At 38.3% G+C, this 19,893-nt stretch overlaps 1 protein-coding gene across 1 annotated transcript; it reads left to right on the top strand.

The window, feature by feature from the left end:
* The first annotated feature begins 128 nt into the window (after positions 1-128).
* slc16a9b (solute carrier family 16 member 9b) lies at positions 129-15,053 on the top strand. Its single transcript, XM_056772189.1, has 6 exons — positions 129-426; positions 1,179-1,398; positions 1,649-1,792; positions 11,469-11,564; positions 11,903-12,715; positions 14,025-15,053. The coding sequence occupies exons 2-6, from the start codon at positions 1,194-1,196 to the stop codon at positions 14,207-14,209; spliced, it is 1,443 nt and encodes a 480-aa protein (XP_056628167.1). The 5' UTR covers positions 129-426; positions 1,179-1,193; the 3' UTR covers positions 14,210-15,053.
* The last annotated feature ends 4,840 nt before the right edge of the window (positions 15,054-19,893 follow it).

Raw genomic sequence — 19,893 nt, 5'->3', positions numbered from 1 at the left:
AACACGTGGAACATCCTCAGTGCTTTGTCTGCCTTTGTATTGTGATGCATACACTGTCCACAGACGTGTTACATGTAATAGTGTGTTATAGAGTAGAGTCACGTGTCGGTGTTGACATGAATGATGCGTGTAGTGCGTTTATTCTCTCTGAATGATGGAGGAAGTTGAAGCATCGAAATGTGAAACTGGACCAGCGAGAACAGCTTCAAACCGGTTTAAACATCCGACAACAAAAGCCGGAGCTCATGCGGTCAGACCTGAGCCTTCAGTGATCAGGAACACATCGGGATGTTTCATTTCATTCATATAAACAACACTCAACACCTTTTGTTTACACGCGATGATGTGAAATTTAACCCCGAAACGCCGCAGCGTCCAACACATTGAGAGGAATTTAGCGAGGAAAACAACAATTCCCGCTCGAAGGTAAGACATTAAAATAATACGATGACATTAAAAAATCCGTTAGTGTCATGGTGCATACTGGAGATTTCACATCATAACGTTAAGTGGTATCGTTCTTGAACCAGATATGTAAACACGGGCGTTTGTTACGTTTGTGTTTTATATGTTTATGGTGATCAGATTGTTGCATTGAAGATGGTTACGCCAGAACAAAACGACGTTTATTCACTTGTGTGAAATTAAACGCGTAATTTCATTTGCTCAAAATAAAATTGTTTTCACTGCGCGCGCGCGCGACTGCGGCAGTGCGCTCTTGTGCCGCGCGTCAGCGCGTTCAATATAAATAATAATGCTTCTAGTTACAAATACAGTTACGAGACAAAATGGCTTTATGAAGTGTGTTTTGGGTTTGATTAAAACAATTCCCATCATAATCATTCAGTCCAGACGAATTTCTGATGCTGTATTTGTGTTAATGCCGTTTTGGGTACCCTGGGTGCATTGGCGTTGTTGCCAAACTTTAAAAGAGTTGTGGTTTGTTAACTGAGCGACTTAACATTGGTAATTCAACATATTTTCAAAACCAGAACGCAGTAGCAGCTGAAGAGTTTCTATGATCTAATAATACACTTTACAATGCCCTTCCACAAACAGAATAAAGCACTGTTCCACCGGTTTAAACGACTGCTTTTATTTCTGTGTCATTTGCTCACCGCCATTTTGCTCTCTGGTTTGAAATGCCATGAATATGAAACTTGATTTTCTCATCACAGAACGCCGGTGTAGAAATGAGCCCTCAGGACACACGGAAGGCTCCGGATGGTGGATGGGGTTGGGCCATCGTGGCGGCCTCATTCATGGGTCAGCTCCTGGCGTACGGCTCGCCTCAGTCTGTGGGGGTGCTCTACCCCGAGTGGCTCAACACCTTCCACGACAGCAAAGGCACGACGGCGTGGGTCGGATCTCTGGTGTCCGGTGTCGGACTCATTGCTAGTACGTTCGTTTCATTGATGTGTTCTGCACCAGCTACATAGAAACAATTCAAGTTCTTATTTGATACATTCTAACACCCAGTGTTATGAAACGTGTTGAGAGCAGCGTGAAATGATTTTCTGTTGTGCCACAGATTGTTGTTGACGTCACGTACACTTTTCACACAACGCTTATATAAACCACTGAAAACTGTTTTTTATTTCATCATGAAGCAAGTTTTATTCTTTAATGCTTTTTTATTTTTGTACAGGTCCTATCTGCAGTGCTTGTGTTGTGAATTTTGGGGCGAGACCTGTGACCATCTTCAGTGGAGTGATGGTCTCTGGAGGGCTCATGCTTAGTGCTTTTGCACCCAATGTTCAGTTTCTCATATTCTCCTATGGAATAGTAGTTGGTGAGTATCACCTGCTTTGGAGGTTTCCTAATGGATGTGTAGATGAGGAGGGTTTTTCCAGCATTTGGGACAAACACAAAACTTATTTGAGAACGCAACGGGTGCTGCGCGAGAGCATGTACGTTAGAAAGAGAGAAAGAGATAGTTTTATTTGACTCAAAGCGAAAATCAAACCGCTAATAAAGCAGACTGTCCTAATCAACGTACAAAATGAAAATAAATACTCGACTCTACATGTGGTTATCATATTTATATGATTTATTTCACTTGTTCTTGTTTAAAAAATGAAGCATACACGCGCGTTAAGGAAATGCGCGCTCAGACGCAGCCGGTGTTGTACCGAAATCCGACTCCCCGGACAAATCATACTCCCCTCGCGTGCACGCGCTTTATTCACATTTGATAGGCGGAGTTAAGAGTTCTGTTTGCTGCGATTCTATTTCACACTTCTAGCCCCAGGAATGAATGTGTAAATTAGTCGTTGTCAAAGTCCGAAAATCTATGATCACCAAAAGATGTTAAGCAATACTAAGGATTAAAGATGGGTCAAGTAAATAAACACACCACAACATGGTAGATAGATTTAGCTCGCTCGTGGAAGCGATATCTTCAAGACCACACGGACAATTTTACATGAATTATCACAGTTAAGGGATAGTTATGTTTTTTATGCAGACTAATTTGGATGCCTGATGTCATTTATCTGTGCACAACTTTGTTCCAAAAAGAAGTCACGATATCTTTGGATTTGTGGATGACGTTTTGCTGTTGCCATGTTACTAATTCACACCGTCTTTCAAATAACTTGTAGGCTGATCCTTTACATGAAGTATAGAAGAAGGTGTTAAAAATGCCAAAATTCTTTCATTTATCTCTTTTTTAAGGATTTTTCCCTTCTGTTACATTTTGTTTGACCAATGAAATCACGATTAAAGGACAAAACAAACAGTTTTCAAGTGTCTTCTATTTTGATAACATTGAAAATGCGTTATGACTTATGAAAATACAAAATATGATTTATTTTGTATCAGGCTATTTAACAGACCATTCCTCTATTTCTTTTCAGGTTTAAATATTCTATTCAATGTATGTTTTTCTAACCTTTGTGTAGTGTTAAAAAGCTGGAACAAGAAGCACTTCATTTCTTTAATATATCTTTGGTTGGTGGCCTCATGACTATTAAGCTTTAGTTTTACTGGAACGAGTTTAATGGGGGAGTAAAATTTCCACAATTTTAAACTTACACCTCCCAAAAATGTACTTCCCTCTTTATCTCATCTTAATATTATCACAGGCACATCACATATAAAATACTGACACATCTTTATATAGAGATTGTGTCTTTAAAAGCATTTGACTCTAGCTTCAATACATTGGGTTTATTATAGGGGGTATAATTTCCACAACAATAACCCATATAGCCGTTAAAAATGTACTCCCCTCTTAATCTCATTTTAATATTATCACAGGCACATCACATATAAGATACTGACACATCTTCATATAGAGGTTGTCTCTTTAAAAGCATTTGACTCTAGCTTCAATACATTGGGTTTATTATAGGGGGTATAATTTCCACAACAATAACCAATATACCCGTTAATAATGTACTCCCCTCTTAATCTCTCTTTAATATTATCACAGGCACATCACATATAAGATACTGACACATCTTTATATAGAGATTATGTCTTTAAAAGCATTTGACTTTAGCTTCAATACAGTGGGTTTATTATAGGGGGTATAATTTCCACAACAATAACCCATATACCCGTTAATAATGTACTCCCCTCTTAATCTCACTTTTATATCATCACAGGCACATCACATATAAGATACTGACACATCTTTATATAGAGGTTGAGTCTTTAAAAGAATTTGACTCTAGCTTCAATACAGTGGGTTTATTATAGGGGGTATAATTTCCACAACAATAACCCATATAGCCGTTAAAAATGTACTCCCCTCTTAATCTCATTTTAATATTATCACAGGCACATCACATATAAAATACTGACACATCTTTATATAGAGATTGTGTCTTTAAAAGCATTTGACCCTAGCTTCAATACATTGGGTTTATTATAGGGGGTATAATTTCCACAACAATAACCCATATAGCCGTTAAAAATGTACTCCCCTCTTAATCTCACTTTAATATTATCACAGGCACATCACATATAAGATACTGACACATCTTTATATAGAGGTTGAGTCTTTAAAAGAATTTGACTCTAGCTTCAATGCATTGGGTTTATTATAGGGGGTATAATTTCCACAACAATAACTAAGATACCCGTTAAAAATGAATTAAAAGTAAATGTTGTGCATTTTACACCCTTATCTACCCGGACTTAACTTAAAGGACTTATGTTACTTTCTGTGGGGAACACAATACTGGAAGTGATTGGGTAAGTAAAGACGTTCTTCCGTTTCAAATATAATTTAAAGTTTAATCTGTGTCAAACTAATTTTTTATAGCAAAAATTGCTCTTAGAATAAGAATAATTTTTAATGTATGCTTGTTTACATTTTAAAATTTATTTAATTGCCAATATGTTTAGATTGGCTGTGATGTGTGCCCACTGTCGTTCCACACTGTCTGTGTAAAAACATCATTGAAGGTGTCAAGCTTCATCTGCACAGCCTGTTGGAAGTAACTTGTAAAAGCAATATGATGATTTTTTTCTACATTTAAATAAGTCTAAAATGTTTTCAAGACTGAGTTATTTACAGTAAGTGCTGTTCGTTCAGTCTCTCAAAAATTTAGTTTTCTTAAATGTATTTGTTATTTAATGATTATTGTTACACTACAAAAGGGACAAATATTGTTCAGCAATCAATAAATAGTTGTCTTGAAAGCCAATGGAAAACAATGTGTTCAGAATCCATCAGTTCCAGTGTCCCCTTCCGAAACAAAAATATGTTAGAATACAGTTTAAAATACTGTATGACTCTGTTTATATTTGAATTTTACATTTTTCATTTGGATATATTGAAATTATATTATGCTTATATTTTTAAATAAATAAAAAGTAGAAATACTTATTTACTTTGTAATTTAGTAATATTTGGTTGTTTCATTATTATATATTCAATTATATAAAGTAAGATAGGATGATATATATAGTCGTGGCCAAATGTTTTGAGAATTACATAAATATTGGAAATTGGAAAAGTTGCTGCTTACGTTTTTATAATAGCAATTTGCATATACTCCAGAATGTTATGAAGAGTGATCAGATGAATTGCATAGTCCTTCTTTGCCATGAAAATTAACTTAATTCCCCCAAAAATTTCCCCTGCATTTCATTGCTGTCATTAAATGACCTGCTGAGATCATTTCAGTAATCATCTTGTTAACTCAGGTGAGAATGTTGACAAGCACAAGGCTGGAGATCATTATGTCAGGCTGATTGGGTTAGAATGGCAGACTTGACATGTTAAAAGGAGGGTGATGCTTGAAATCATTGTTCTTCCATTGTTAACCATGGTGACCTGCAAAGAAATGCGTGCAGCCATCAATGCGGTGCATACAAATGACTTCACAGGCAAGGATATTGTGGCTACTAAGATTGCACCTAAATCAACAATTTATAGGTTCATCAAGAACTTCAAGGAAAGAGGTTCAATTCTTGTAAAGAAGGCTTCAGGGCGTCCAAGAAAGTCCAGCAAGCACCAGGATCGTCTCCTAAAGAGGATTCAGCTGCGGGATCGGAGTGCCACCGGTGCAGAACTTGGTCAGGAATGGCAGCAGGCAGGTGTGAGCGCATCTGCACGCACGGTGAGGCGAAGACTTTTGGAAGATGGCCTGGTGTCAAGAAGGGCAGCAAAGAAACCACTTCTCTTGTAAAGAAGGCTTCAGGGCGTCCAAGAAAGTCCAGCAAGCACCAGGATCGTCTCCTAAAGAGGATTCAGCTGCGGGATCGGAGTGCCACCGTTGCAGAACTTGCTCAGGAATGGCAGCAGGCAGGTGTGAGCGCATCTGCACGCACAGTGAGGCGAAGACTTTTGGAAAATGGCCTGGTGTCAAGAAGGGCAGCAAAGAAACCACTTCTCTCCAAAAAAAAAACATCAGGGACAGATTGATCTTGTGCAGAAAGTATAGTGAATGGACTGCTGAGGACTGGGTCAAAGTCATATTCTCCGATGAAGCCCCTTTCCGATTGTTTTGGGCATCTGGAAAAAGGCTTGTCCGGAGAAGAAAAGGTGAGCGCTACCATCAGTCTTGTGTCATGTCAACAGTAAAGCATCCTAACACCATTCATGTGTGGGGTTGCTTCTCATCCAAGGGAGTGGGCTCACTCACAATTCTGCCCAAAAACAGAGCCATGAATAAAGAATGGTACCAAAACACCCTCCAACAGCAACTTCTTCCGACAATCCAACAACAGTTTGGTGAATGGAGAAATGGAGATGGTGGTCTAGTCGGTTAAACCACTGAACTGGTAAATCAAAGGTTGCTAGTTCGATCCCAGCAGCCACCACCAGTGTGTACTGGAGCAAGACACTTTACTCCATGTTACTCCAGGGGGATAATGTAATATGTCCCTGTAATAAGTGCACTGTAAGTCGCTTTGGATAAAAGCGTCTGCCAAATGACTAAATGTGAAGAACAATGCATTTTCCAGCACGATGGAGCACCGTGCCATAAGGCAAAAGTGATAACTAAGTGGCTCGGGGACCAGAACGTTAAAATTTTGGGTCCATGGCCTGGAAACTCCCCAGATCTTAATCCCATTGAGAACTTGTGGTCAATCCTCAAAAGGCGGGTGGACAAACAAAAACCCACTAATTCTGACAAACTCCAAGTAGTTATTATGAAAGAATGGGTTGCTATCAGTCAGGATTTGGCCCAGAAGTTGATTGAGAGCATGCCCAGACGAATTGCAGGGGTCCTGAAGAAGAAGGGCCAACACTGCAAATACTGACTCTTTGCATAAATGTCATGTAATTGTCGATAAAAGCCTTTGAAACGTATGAAGTGCTTGTAATTACATTTAAGTACATCACAGAAACAACTGAAACAAAGATCTAAAAGCAGTTTAGCAGCAAACTTTTTGAAAACGAATATTTATGTACTTCTCAAAACTTTTGGCCACGACTGTATATTGAAGCTACAGTCAAATGCTTTTAAAGACACAACCTCTATATGAAGATGTGTCAGTATCTTATATGTGATGTGCCTGTGATGATATTAAAGTGAGATTAAGAGGGGAGTACATTATTAACGGGTATATGGGTTATTGTTGTGGAAATTATACCCCCTATAATAAACCCAATGTATTGAAGCTAGGGTCAAATGCTTTTAAAGACACAATCTCTATATAAAGATGTGTCAGTATCTTATATGTGATGTGCCTGTGATAATATTAAAGAGAGATTAAGAGGGGAGTACATTATTAACGGGTATATTGGTTATTGTTGTGGAAATTATACCCCCTATAATAAACCCACTGTATTGAAGCTAAAGTCAAATGCTTTTAAAGAGACAACCTCTATATGAAGATGTGTCAGTATCTTATATGTGATGTGCCTGTGATAATATTAAAATGAGATTAAGAGGGGAGTACATTTTTAACGGGTATATGGGTTATTGTTGTGGAAATTATACCCCCTATAATAAACCCACTGTGTTGAAGCCACAGTCAAATGCTTTTAAAGACACAACCTCTATATAAAGATGTGTCAGTATCTTATATGTGATGTGCCTGTGATAATATTAAAATGAGATTAAGAGGGGAGTACATTTTTAACGGGTATATGGGTTATTGTTGTGGAAATTATACCCCCTATAATAAACCCACTGTGTTGAAGCCACAGTCAAATGCTTTTAAAGACACAACCTCTATATAAAGATGTGTCAGTATCTTATATGTGATGTGCCTGTGATAATATTAAAATAAGATTAAGAGGGGAGTACATTTTTAACGGCTATATGGGTTATTGTTGTGGAAATTATACCCCCTATAATAAACCCACTGTGTTGAAGCCACAGTCAAATGCTTTTAAAGACACAATCTCTATATAAAGATGTGTCAGTATCTTATATGTGATGTGCCTGTGATAATATTAAAATGAGATTAAGAGGGGAGTACATTTTTAACGGCTATATGGGTTATTGTTGTGGAAATTATACCCCCTATAATAAACCCAATGTATTGAAGCTAGAGTCAAATGCTTTTAAAGACACAATCTCTATATAAAGATGTGTCAGTATTTTATATGTGATGTGCCTGTGATAATATTAAGATGAGATAAAGAGGGAAGTACATTTTTGGGAGGTGTAAGTTTAAAATTGTGGAAATTTTACTCCCCCATTAAACTCGTTCCAGTAAAACTAAAGCTTAATAGTCATGAGGCCACCAACCAAAGATATATTAAAGAAATGAAGTGCTTCTTGTTCCAGCTTTTTAACACTACACAAAGGTTAGAAAAACATACATTGAATAGAATATTTAAACCTGAAAAGAAATAAAGGAATGGTCTGTTAAATAGCCTGATACAAAATAAATCATATTTTGTATTTTCATAAGACATAACGCATTTTCAATGTTATCAAAATAGAAGACAATTGAAAACTGTTTGTTTTGTCCTTTAATCGTGATTTCATTGGTCAAACAAAATGTAACAGAAGGGAAAAATCCTTAAAAAAGAGATAAATGAAAGAATTTTGGCATTTTTAACACCTTCTTCTATACTTCATGTAAAGGATCAGCCTACAAGTTATTTGAAAGACGGTGTGAATTAGTAACATGGCAACAGCAAAACGTCATCCACAAATCCAAAGATATCGTGACTTCTTTTTGGAACAAAGTTGTGCACAGATAAATGACATCAGGCATCCAAATTAGTCTGCATAAAAAACATAACTATCCCTTAACTGTGATAATTCATGTAAAATTGTCCGTGTGGTCTTGAAGATATCGCTTCCACGAGCGAGCTAAATCTATCTAACATGTTGTGGTGTGTTTATTTACTTGACCCATCTTTAATCCTTAGTATTGCTTAACATCTTTTGGTGATCATAGATTTTCGGACTTTGACAACGACTAATTTACACATTCATTCCTGGGGCTAGAAGTGTGAAATAAAATCGCAGCAAACAGAACTCTTAACTCCGCCTATCAAATGTGAATAAAGCGCGTGCACGCGAGGGGAGTATGATTTGTCCAGGGAGTCGGATTTCGGTACAACACCGGCACCCGCACACAAATGTTCACACTGCGCTAAACATTTAAGTTTGTTAAGACCCTTTGTGTTTTCTGTCCACAAATGACTAAAATCATCTCAAGAAGTCCAAAAACAAAGTAATTAGTGACAGTTTTAGAGCAGTCGATGGAAAGAGGTGAGTGAGTCCTGAAGGTGCAGTTTGAAGCTGTGAACAGCGCAGCAGGAGACTGATGCACATTTACATTATTATTATTACATGTATTATTGTATAATCAACATTATATGTGTGTAATTTTTCAGTATGTCTGTTTAAAATGTATATTACAAATCAATCTGCTTTCAGTAATGATGCTGTAAAAATATTTTGTCGACTTTTTGTTTGTTACAACATACAAAGGGAAGACCACAGATGTTTGTAGAATGAGGGTTTAATAGTAACCAAACACAGCCTATGATCCACAAACACGTAATCCACACGGAAGCATGAAATATAATCCTTGGGTACATAGAGTACGAAGTCCTCGGGAATAAAGTCAATGATCCACAAGCATATAAATCCACAGGTAAGACACGATAACAGCTAAGAAAGGTACTGGGAAGACAAATTGACAACTCACGATAGAGGGTATGGATGTGTCATCACTTAACCACGTGAGCACGCCGGAGCATGCCCTCCTGTGTGGTAAAACACTTAACAAATGACTGATTACAATATGAGGAATGGCAACATTTCAGTGTCCAGGAATACCTAAATGTAAATATGTAAACAAAGAGACATCATAAGGATCACCGTCGAGTCCAGCTGCTTGTGATTTCAGCAAATATTTGCGTGTTTTGGTCCCGGTTTATTTGTTTCTCCTATTCTCCTCAGCCATTTGCTGCGTGTTAAACCACACAGGGGACTGTGTCATTGCACACAAAGGGAAGCGTGTCCAGGCGTGTTCACGTGGGAAAGTAAAATCAACGCATACCATCTATATGACAACTAGAACAGACGATGAACAAAGGATAAGTGAGAGTTTATGTAGTGTCTGGGTGATGAGTCTGATGATGGGCAGGTGCGGGAACTGTTGACGAGGAACAGGTGAGGGAGTGTGGAGAAATCAAGACTACAGAAAACTGACTGGGGACAGACAGGATGTTACAGAACTCCCCCCTCATGGAAAGCGCGTCCTCGCGCCTACGAAACAACATCACAGGAGGGGAGTGTGATTCCTGCAGGCTAGTGCAGTGCACACCGGAAAGGAATCCTCCAGGACAATGCTCCAGGCACAGCGAGTCAGGGGGAACATGGAGGTATCAGGTGCTCGGGCAACTGTGGGGTGCCGGCAGTTCAGGGGACCAGGGTGGAGAGGGTCGCTGTGGCTATGATCTTGGAGCTGGGAGTGTAGGGGTTCACGACTGCCGCGGTCGTGGCGAGGAGGCTGGTGACACTTAACAAGACTGCGGCGTACAGAGGGCGTTTGCAACCACTAGTCCTCGTTGCCTTGCTGAGGGAAGCTGGGACAGGGAGGACGACCACCTCGTCCCGACATTGCCCCACCAAAAAGTGTTGGGGGAAAGTCCAGGGATGTGGTGACCGCCCAGGATGGATATGCCGGCTCGGGGAGATCTGGGACGCCGGACAGGACCAGCTCGGGGAACTTTGGAGCGGACGGCTCGGGAAACTTTGAAGCGTCCGGCTCAGGGAACTTTGGAATCAACGGCTCGGGGAACTTTGGAGTGTCCGGCTCAGGGAACTTTGGAATCAACGGCTCGGGGAACTTTGGAGTGTCCGGCTTGGGGAAGTTTGGAGCATCTGGCTCGTGGAACGGATGGCTCGTGGTACTCTGGAGCGGCCGCCTCGGGGACGCCTGATGGGGCTGGCTTAGGGAACTCTTGTGATATGTGTGTGATAAGGAAATAGAATAAGCTGGTAGTAATAATAATGCTGTAGTTATTTCTATAGTCTTCATTTCTTTTGTGTAAAATGTCAACAAAATGTTGAAATTGAGAGGTTTGGCCTTTGTTTCACTGAAATAAATACAGCGAGTATTTATTACACAGAGAGTTAAGTACCGACAAAAGGTACCGTTTGGTAACGGCACCGTTTTCCAGGTACTGTCTAAGTTAACGGTACTCAACTGAACTCAAAACGTTTGAGTGTTTCAACGTCGTTTCTTACCTTAAAACAGAAAGTAAACAGCTGTTCCTCGCGGAAGGTCTGCATTCGGTAAAAATTAGCTAATAAAAAATTACAAATTCACATTTCATGTCCATTTTTCTTCATGTGGAAAGTAGCTGTGTTATAAGTGAGATAATGTACAAGCAGCTGGCTGTTATCCCGAAATAAGCTCCTTCAGTGTGATACAAGACATTCTGCTTAACGTCGGGTCATGATCACACTTTTGGGGCTTATTTCTGCGATAACAACCGGCTGCCTGTACATTATCCCTTACTTATTAACTTGAGGTTAAAATGAATGAATCCGTCTTAACTTCTTCCACACTTGTATTACACACAGGACTGGGCTGTGGACTTGTTTATGCTGCTACCGTAACCATCACATGCCAGTATTTTGACAAGAGACGTGGTCTTGCTCTTGGAATTGTCACAACAGGTAAACATTTTTTAAATAGTTTGTTTCACAATATAAACACATGACACAACCAGAGTACACTTGCTCAGTAAATAAAAAATGTACAAACCTCTGTGGCAAAACCTATTCAACGTTGATGTCTACCCTGGTTTTACTTTGTTCTCTGTCTCTATGTGCTTTATCAAATCTTTACATTGTGGCTTTCATATCTGTACGCACATCGGTAGGTTACTAATGGCTCTGCCATAGTTATTCTACACATGGCTTCTATTTATGTTTTTCCAAGTTCAATATACCATATTTCCAAAAAGAGCAATAAAAACCATCAGAGATCACAAGCATTGCCTCAATGTTCTCAGGTACAAGCATCGGAGGTTTCCTGTATGCCACAGCGCAGAATGAATTCATTGTGCTCTTTGGACTCGATGGATGCCTTCTGCTGATCGGCTGTTTTGCACTAAACATCATTGCCTGTGCTGGACTCATGAGACCTCTGCACCTGCCGGCTTACTACCTCAAACAGAGAAAAGCACTGAGCCAGAAGTCGGAAGGAAAGGACCTTGAAAAGGCCCCTGTCACTGAGGATCCCGTTGAAAAGGACCCGTCCGTCATCAAAGCTCTTGTCACAGAGGAGAGGAAAGACACGAAGAGCCCGCTGGTACGGCTCATAAAGAGCAAACAGAAGAGGTATTCTGAATACTTGCATTCGGCAGGAGAGCTGCTCCAGAACAGGGTCTTCTCGGCCATGTGCGTGTCTTTGTTTGCGTGTTGTCTCGGGACGTATCCACCTCTCCTCTTCCTGGAGGATTTAGCTCAGACAGAAGGTCTGGTCGATGGCATCAGCACCATTCCTCTGGTATCTATCGTTTCCATCGCCGCCGGGGTGGGAAAGCTGCTGCTAGGAGTCGTCATGGACATTCGGTGGATGAACAGCATCTTCCTGTACGCCTTCACCCTGCTGGGCACCGGGGTGGCTCTCATCCTTATCCCCTTCACCAAGAATTACGCCGGGCTGCAGGTCATCTCGGCCATGCTGGGCTTTTTTTCTGGGAACTGGTCCGTCATCCCCTACATGACCACTAAGGTCGTGGGAATGGATCGTCTGACTGAGGCCTACGGGATCTTGATGTTCTTCGGTGGATTGAGTATCATGCTTGGACCGCCCATCGCAGGTAACGTTTTTATTCTGATGATACATCTCACACAGTGCAATCTAGAACTTTGTCCGTTATCTCTGTTTGAAACAGAAACGTGAAACGTCTTTTAAATCAAATGATGTTTCCAAAATCGTTCCACAAGTTAGAAATAATTATTACTTAAAATAATTTACTTATAATACTAACATTAAAAAGACTTTAGTAGTTGCTTATTAAACTGAGTTCTTTATTTTTCACCAAGTGACGGATTGAAGTTTAAAAAAATATTAAACAAATACATACAAACAATTTAAGGCATAAAATAATCAATGAAAAGGAGACTGAGTAAAAAATAACATGATTAGAGAGTATAAAAGCCACAAATGGAAAGTTGTTAACAAACAGGGGAATTTTTTATCATCTCTAAAACGTACCGGTTACCAATCAATTTAAGCTAAGATGTGGTTATATGCCATATTTCTTAAAGAAATTACCCAATGAGAGCATATATAGGGAGAAAAGTGTAGGCACCAAAATGGAACCCTGAGGAACCCCTAAAGGATGGTGAGCATAAGAGGGTTTAGAATCAACCTGAAAATCTTCGGTCCTTTAGATAGCAAGCACGTTTAAAATGATTCCTTTGAGCACCACCAAATACAGTTTTCGAGCTTCGAAATTAGTTCTGTATATCACGGCTGAGATCCAACAATGTTAGAAAAACATTATCTGTGGTGTTCTCAGATAAATATGGTAGAGAATCTATAATAAAGCAGTCTCTACTGTGAAAGGCCACACTAAAACTTCACATGAATGGATTGGTATTTAAAAATATTATTCAAGTAAAACAACATTTAAACATTTTTTGAGAGAAAGGTCAGTTTGGAAATAGGATCAAGTCAAGATTAGGTGTCTAGAACATTCTGTACATTTCCATTTAACTTCTAGACCTTCACCTTTTGTGTAACACAAACGTTATTAAAAGAAATGAACATCAATGTGGTCTAACCACTTTTTCATTCTGAAGGTTTCTGCCCTAAAAAAACATGAGAGCATTTGAGTTTGTTTGGACTCGCACAGTAAGTCTTATGAAGCTTTGTGAGAGTAACAGACTGAATAGACTGTAATCACTTCTTCTATTCAACAGATCTTTGAAAAGATGTCAAAGAAAAAAGGAGTTATTTTACAAACCGTCCGTTGGTGTTTCTCTGTTGAAAACACGTGTACTGTAACATGACTTCAGAAGAATTATGTTTGCTCAGCTTATGCATCTGTTTGAAGCTTCTTTCATTTTCATTGCTTAAGTCATTTGAATGAAAACAATTCTACTGTTTGATTTCCGGTTCAGGATGGATCTATGACTGGATGCATTCATACGACCTGGCGTTCTTCTGCAGCGGAGGGTTCGTGTTGCTGGGTGGAGCTGCTCTTTTCATCTCTGCTTTGTCTTGCTGGAACAAGAAGCAGAATGAATGCGAAACGACAGAGAAAGAAAACACAACTGAGTGTGACTCAGTGGCTACTGTTGCCTGAGCTTCAGCTCATGCTTTAACAACTGGACATGTGACACTGAACACAGCAAATAAAACACTGACTGACTGTTTTAAGAGGCTGTTGTCCAACATACAAAATGGCTCAGTTTCCATTTTATTTACAATGGTTTTGTCTTCAACGTACCATAATCTGCTTCAATCCTCTGTGCCATGTCTTGAAATGATCTTTTATTATAAAGTTTTTGTAGACATATAAGACAAGATGTCTGGGATTTCAATTATGTTTTTCCACATTATGACAGTTTGAAACATTAAATCAAGTTTACAGATTGGCTATATTGGCACTACACTAAGTGTGCTTGGTTTATTGCTGAATTACCCACAGCTGTACTGAAAAACACGTCACAGTATTGGGAGAGAATATGACAATGCCTTGTGTGTTGTGTTGTTGATTTATTTATTTGATTTATGTCGATGCTGTCGCTCACACAGCTGCTGAAGATCTGTTCTTCTGTTTTCTTTTTGCCTTGTTTTAAAACATTTGTCAATGTTTGATACAAAAACAACATGTTTTTTATAAATATGATGCCGTGTTGTTTATACAGCCGTTAGATGTGTTGTTTATTATTTTTGTATGCTTTTGTAACCCCTCTGTTTTTATACACTTTATATATGATTGTGTATTGTTGTATTTGTACTGCTTGCTGATTGTTTTCGCTTTTTTTAAAACTTGACATTGTTATAAAGAAAAAGATCAGACATGTTGGGAAGGAGATAGTGGAGAGGTAAAAATGTTTACTTGAAACTGTAATTGATATGACTGCTTGTATTTTGAACTCTGGTCATGAACATTTCAACTATATTTTTTGTTTTTTTATTATTGTTTCCTGTTCTATTTAATGTGCTTTTCTATTATTAAAAGATGAAAAATATGTATTTGAATATTTTTTCTAACACAGTTTGTGTTTATACAGAATGCAAACAAAGCTAGGGCTCATCACAACAGCTTTGATTCGACGGCTCATACAGTATGTGATGTGGTGTCCAGGTGATCTCTATGGATACAGTAACCATGGCGAGTGGAATCAGAGATGCATTGATGCGGTCAGCAGGATTTGTTTAGCTGCAGTTTTCTGTGAAGTTTGTCCAGGAACACATTTCATCCCACGAACTACACATCTCACCTTTCTCTTTTCTTTCAATCTTTACTTGTGAATTAATCAGTCATTTTGCTCTAAATGGACTGTTCATGTACACCACACGACCGAAACAGGTATTAACTTTTGTCCGTCAAAAAAACTAGGTCGATTGTAGACAACTAAAATCATAATTGTGCGCCATTGCATCCTCAAGAAAATTGTATCTTTGTGTTCGTAGAAAAACAGATTTATATCACAAAGAAGATCATTTACTCTTTGTTCTGTTTTGAGGTGATGAAAGTACAAAACAACACAACCGTGATCTACTGAGCTGTGGTGTTTTTGAGTTTTAATTTCATCATAAACATTTGTTTACAGTTTTTCTCGATTGCTAACACACAGTTCATGAAACAATTCACTATTTTCTGACAACTATAAACACATTCAATGAAGTGAAGTGTCAAGCTGTAAACTCAAACAGCACATATTTATTCATCAGTATACATTCAGTCAGACTATCAGAGTCTCAGGATCATATCAATAGGATCAAAGGTCATTGTGCATCATAGAAACATCGACAGGTCTTTATACTTCTGACTGTAAACATACAGTATAATCACACTACACACTTTATATCAGAGAAATTTAACTATACTATATACAGTAAAATGTATGTTTACGCCCTCAAATTTGTGATTGTCTAGTTTAAAAATGTGGATTTGTCGCCTGTTCAGTGTTTTTGCTGACAATCTGATACCTTTATGAAATTGTGCCAAAGGTTCAGAGGATGACATGTTTTTTTACATTCCCTCCTATTGACAAATGGCTTTACTGTTTGTTTCCTTTATCTTCTCTGTAAGTGACTTTGGATAAAAGCATCTGCTAAATGGCTGAATGTAAATGTGATTTGTGCAGTTGTGTAGTGTATTGTGTTGCATGACCAGTTCATATTGTTCTTTGGTTTTTGAACTCTTCTTGTCTTGTAAGATCATCTTCATCTACTTTACAGAAGTGTAATGTTTTAGTTTTCCTAAATCTCATTTTGCTCTATGTGCACTCCTTTATGTTGTATATTCTAATAAACACTAAGATGTCAAATTATTCTTGAATCGCAGTAAGAGGTTTTAGTAACAGTGTTCTGGGTTGATCTCACCAGTTTGGTTTTCAGCAGGTTGAATGGTTTTGTGAAGAGAGCTTCATTTTGACATGAAAATTGCATTTGGGGGGAATTGGGTGATACGTCATGGATTTGGCATCATTTCAAGAAATGTGTTTAAGCAATCGAGAAAACCGTAATGTGTCCATGTCTTTCTGAGTTTTTCACAGATTTTGTTATGTTTCACAGAATTAATTCTGTTTTATTTCAGCCCAATGCTGATACTCTATTGGGACAAAAGCACCTGGTGAAGGTTGGTTTTACTCCCTTCCCATGATCTTCTGAAGAAGACCTTTGCTATTTTTGTATCCTTTCAATTGTTCCAAATCTCTTAGTCTTCATTGATCCTGCAGGTAACCAGTGACATGAGGACATTTATTAAAGATAGAAAACCGTCATTCCAATCACCTTCACCTTGATGTCCTTAGGTCCTCTGGAAAAGGTTTAAGAAAACAGCCAAGATAACATTTACAACAGCGCACAATTATGATTTTCGTTCTGGCGTAATGTTCATACTTTTACTACTTTATAATTGTATTGTTTTGGTCCTAGCAGCAGGTGGCACTGTTTGATTATTTCTAATAATTCATTGAATACCTCTTCCTTAAAATTCTTCAATCTAGAAAGATTAATCTATGGAGACTTCTGGAGTGTACGGTATTATTACAAAATATAGATATGACATTGAGTGTAGCATTTGAACCGTGAATAGTTGCCTTAATGGTTGTGTGGTCATAAACAACGCCTGTTTTGTCCCAGTTTTTATAGATACAGTATATAGATAATGATTTCAGTATGATTTTAGAAAATACGGAGCCATTTGAATAGTTTTAACAGGTCAAGAAAAGAAACATGGCTATTTTATTATTGCTCTGACTGTGCAGATGTTTTTGGAAAGGCAAACTGTATTAAAATGAGCATGGAGTTGGTCACCATGGTAACGGCTGAGACCGATGCTGGTCGTGCCCTCTGTGCAATGTTTGTGCTGTGTTTAATTCACTGAATAGCTGTGAATTATTTATTTATTAAATGTGAATTATTCATGGGATTATTTTTAATAATAGTCGCAGCCATCTGAGATGACCAAGAAATGACCAACTGACTTTGAGGTATCCCAGTTATGAACTTGGTTGTAAATGATTATGCGTGATCAATTGTGATGTATAATAATGATCTATAATAATAACTTCATGTAATTCTGAAATCCAACTGCTTAATTTAAAAAAGAAATAATACATTATGTTAATATACGTAACTGTGTCAGAGTTTCCCTAACGTTCACAAACAGTACGACACAGATGCTTTGTGGTTAGCACTGTTGCCACCCTAACCCTAACTGCACAGTGAATGTTGTTTTTTCTCTGGCAAATATATGACCTATTTTGATTGGACAGTAAAGATTTAGAACAACTGTGGCATTATTTTACTTTAGTATGCTAGTTTTTCTCATGTGACCTCATTCTTTTGTGCAGGCCAGACTCTCCTGACTTCTCTATAAACAGGACAATCCCTCTCTCTCTCTCTCTCTCTCTCTCTCTCGCTTGCTTTTCCTCCAGCCAAGCATTGTTCATGCATTATGTCCACTCGGCAGGACAGTTCCATCTTTGTTTCATCATTGGGTGTTTCTGTTCATGACAGTCCAATGATATGAGCTCTATATTTCAACAAGTACCTGTAACAAACTCAGCATCTCAGCTGACCACGTCCCCCTGCACCAGCGCTCTCTCCCAGCTTCACCTGATCACAATCCACGGACTTTTAATGCCATGGACTACATTTCCCATCACCCCTTGCACCGAACACCACCTTGATCACACCTGGCACATGCAGCACATCACCCCAGACCTCATATGTGACACAGGACAACAAAACTAGTCTTAAAAGTAAAGTAAAAAAAGTAAATTTAAAGACAAAAATACATTGTGTGGGCAAAAATGATCGATTTCTTTTTTATGCCAGAAGTCATTCAGATATTAAGTAAAGATCATGTTCCATGAAGATATTTTGTACATTTCCTCCCTCAAATATATACAACCTTTAATTTTGTGAGAGGATGGCCTGCTACAGTGCCCCTGATTAACAACTTAAAAGGTAATTTATAGGCAATTTAGGTTTTTTTGCAAATGGTTGTATCTCAGCCAGATATTGTCCTATTCTAACAACTCATACATCAATAGAAATCTTATTTTTTCAGCTTTCAGATTATGTAAAAATCTGCCCCTTAAGACCGGTTTTGTTGTCCAGGGTCACATATAGTTCTCTTTATTTCATTTTTTGTCAAGTCTAGTTTGTCTCAGTTACTTGTTCAGACCATTCCTTGTATCTCCTATAGATGTTGCCTGTTTGTCTTCACTAAGTGGATTACTCTCTGCTGGCATTAAAACCCCTGTGAAGTGTCAGCCATGTTGTGCACAGTATCCTTCCCTCCGAAAGTGTGACAGTACCCTAGTGCGGCTGGGGAAGGCTGATGAAGAGCTGTCACTTTTACAGTAACTGCCAGATGAGCATCAGGCAAACCAGAGCCTTCCCCGATAGCACACGTACATCTTCTTCTGCAAGACATCTGGCAGACGCTGTTTCCTCATCTGCCCTACATCTCTAAGTCTGCTGTTAGATGTCCTATAGACCTCTAGAAGATGTCTGTAAGATGTGTATTATAATGGATGTACAACCGCTCTTTCTAAGATGTTCAGAAGATGTTTTTACACTGCAGATGTTTTCCAGATCTTAAGCAGACATCTTACAGATGTACCTGTGCTATCTGGGGTCTAGAGGCCAATCTATGAGGATTTCACAAAGACTGACCCACTGATGATGAAATCTCTCCACCAGGTAACACCTTAATACAAGTGTTGTAATATTGCGTTTGCTGTGTTAGTTTTACTTCATATCTTTATAGTCTCAGGTGTTTTTTTTAGGATTTAGAGGACATTATTTGTTTGTGTTGTATTGAATTGTTCTCTTGTAGTTTAATTTCTTAAAGTCTTTCACAGTACTGAAAAAAACAACTAGTTCGATTTACTTAATTTTATGGGTTAATTTCTTTATATTATTAATTAATTTTAATTAAATATTTTCACAAAAAACTGTCTTCAAAAGTAAATTTACTTAAAATAAACACTGCGTCCAAAATTAATAAGCAAATTAAACAAAAAAATGTGTAAATCCTACCAGTTGTTATTTTCAATGTGAAATCCTTTTTAAACTTGATTTAATGATCTGTTTTGAGCTCTTATTGGCAGATGTTTATTATTAATTAAATAATCGAAAAAAAGTAATATATTTGCACAATATGATCTGGTGTTAAAGATCCATACACATTCAGAAGGTTTATGAGGTCAAGAGAAACATTTAAGTGACTTTTAATTTTCAACAGTAGAGTAAACTTTCACGCACGCATGCATGCACACACACACACACACACACACA

The sequence above is a fragment of the Triplophysa dalaica genome, chromosome 17 (assembly GCF_015846415.1).
Source record: "Triplophysa dalaica isolate WHDGS20190420 chromosome 17, ASM1584641v1, whole genome shotgun sequence".
NCBI classification, from domain to species: domain Eukaryota; kingdom Metazoa; phylum Chordata; class Actinopteri; order Cypriniformes; family Nemacheilidae; genus Triplophysa; species Triplophysa dalaica.
This window is presented reverse-complemented; position numbering and strand designations above follow the sequence as displayed.

Coding starts and splice junctions, on each gene's coding strand:
- slc16a9b (XM_056772189.1), top strand. CDS start 1,194: ATGAGCCCTCAGGACACACGGAAGGCTCCGGATGGTGGATGGGGTTGG. Junction 1,399..1,648: donor CGGTGTCGGACTCATTGCTA/GTACGTTCGTTT, acceptor ATTTTTGTACAG/GTCCTATCTGCAGTGCTTGT. Junction 11,565..11,902: donor TCTTGGAATTGTCACAACAG/GTAAACATTTTT, acceptor CAATGTTCTCAG/GTACAAGCATCGGAGGTTTC.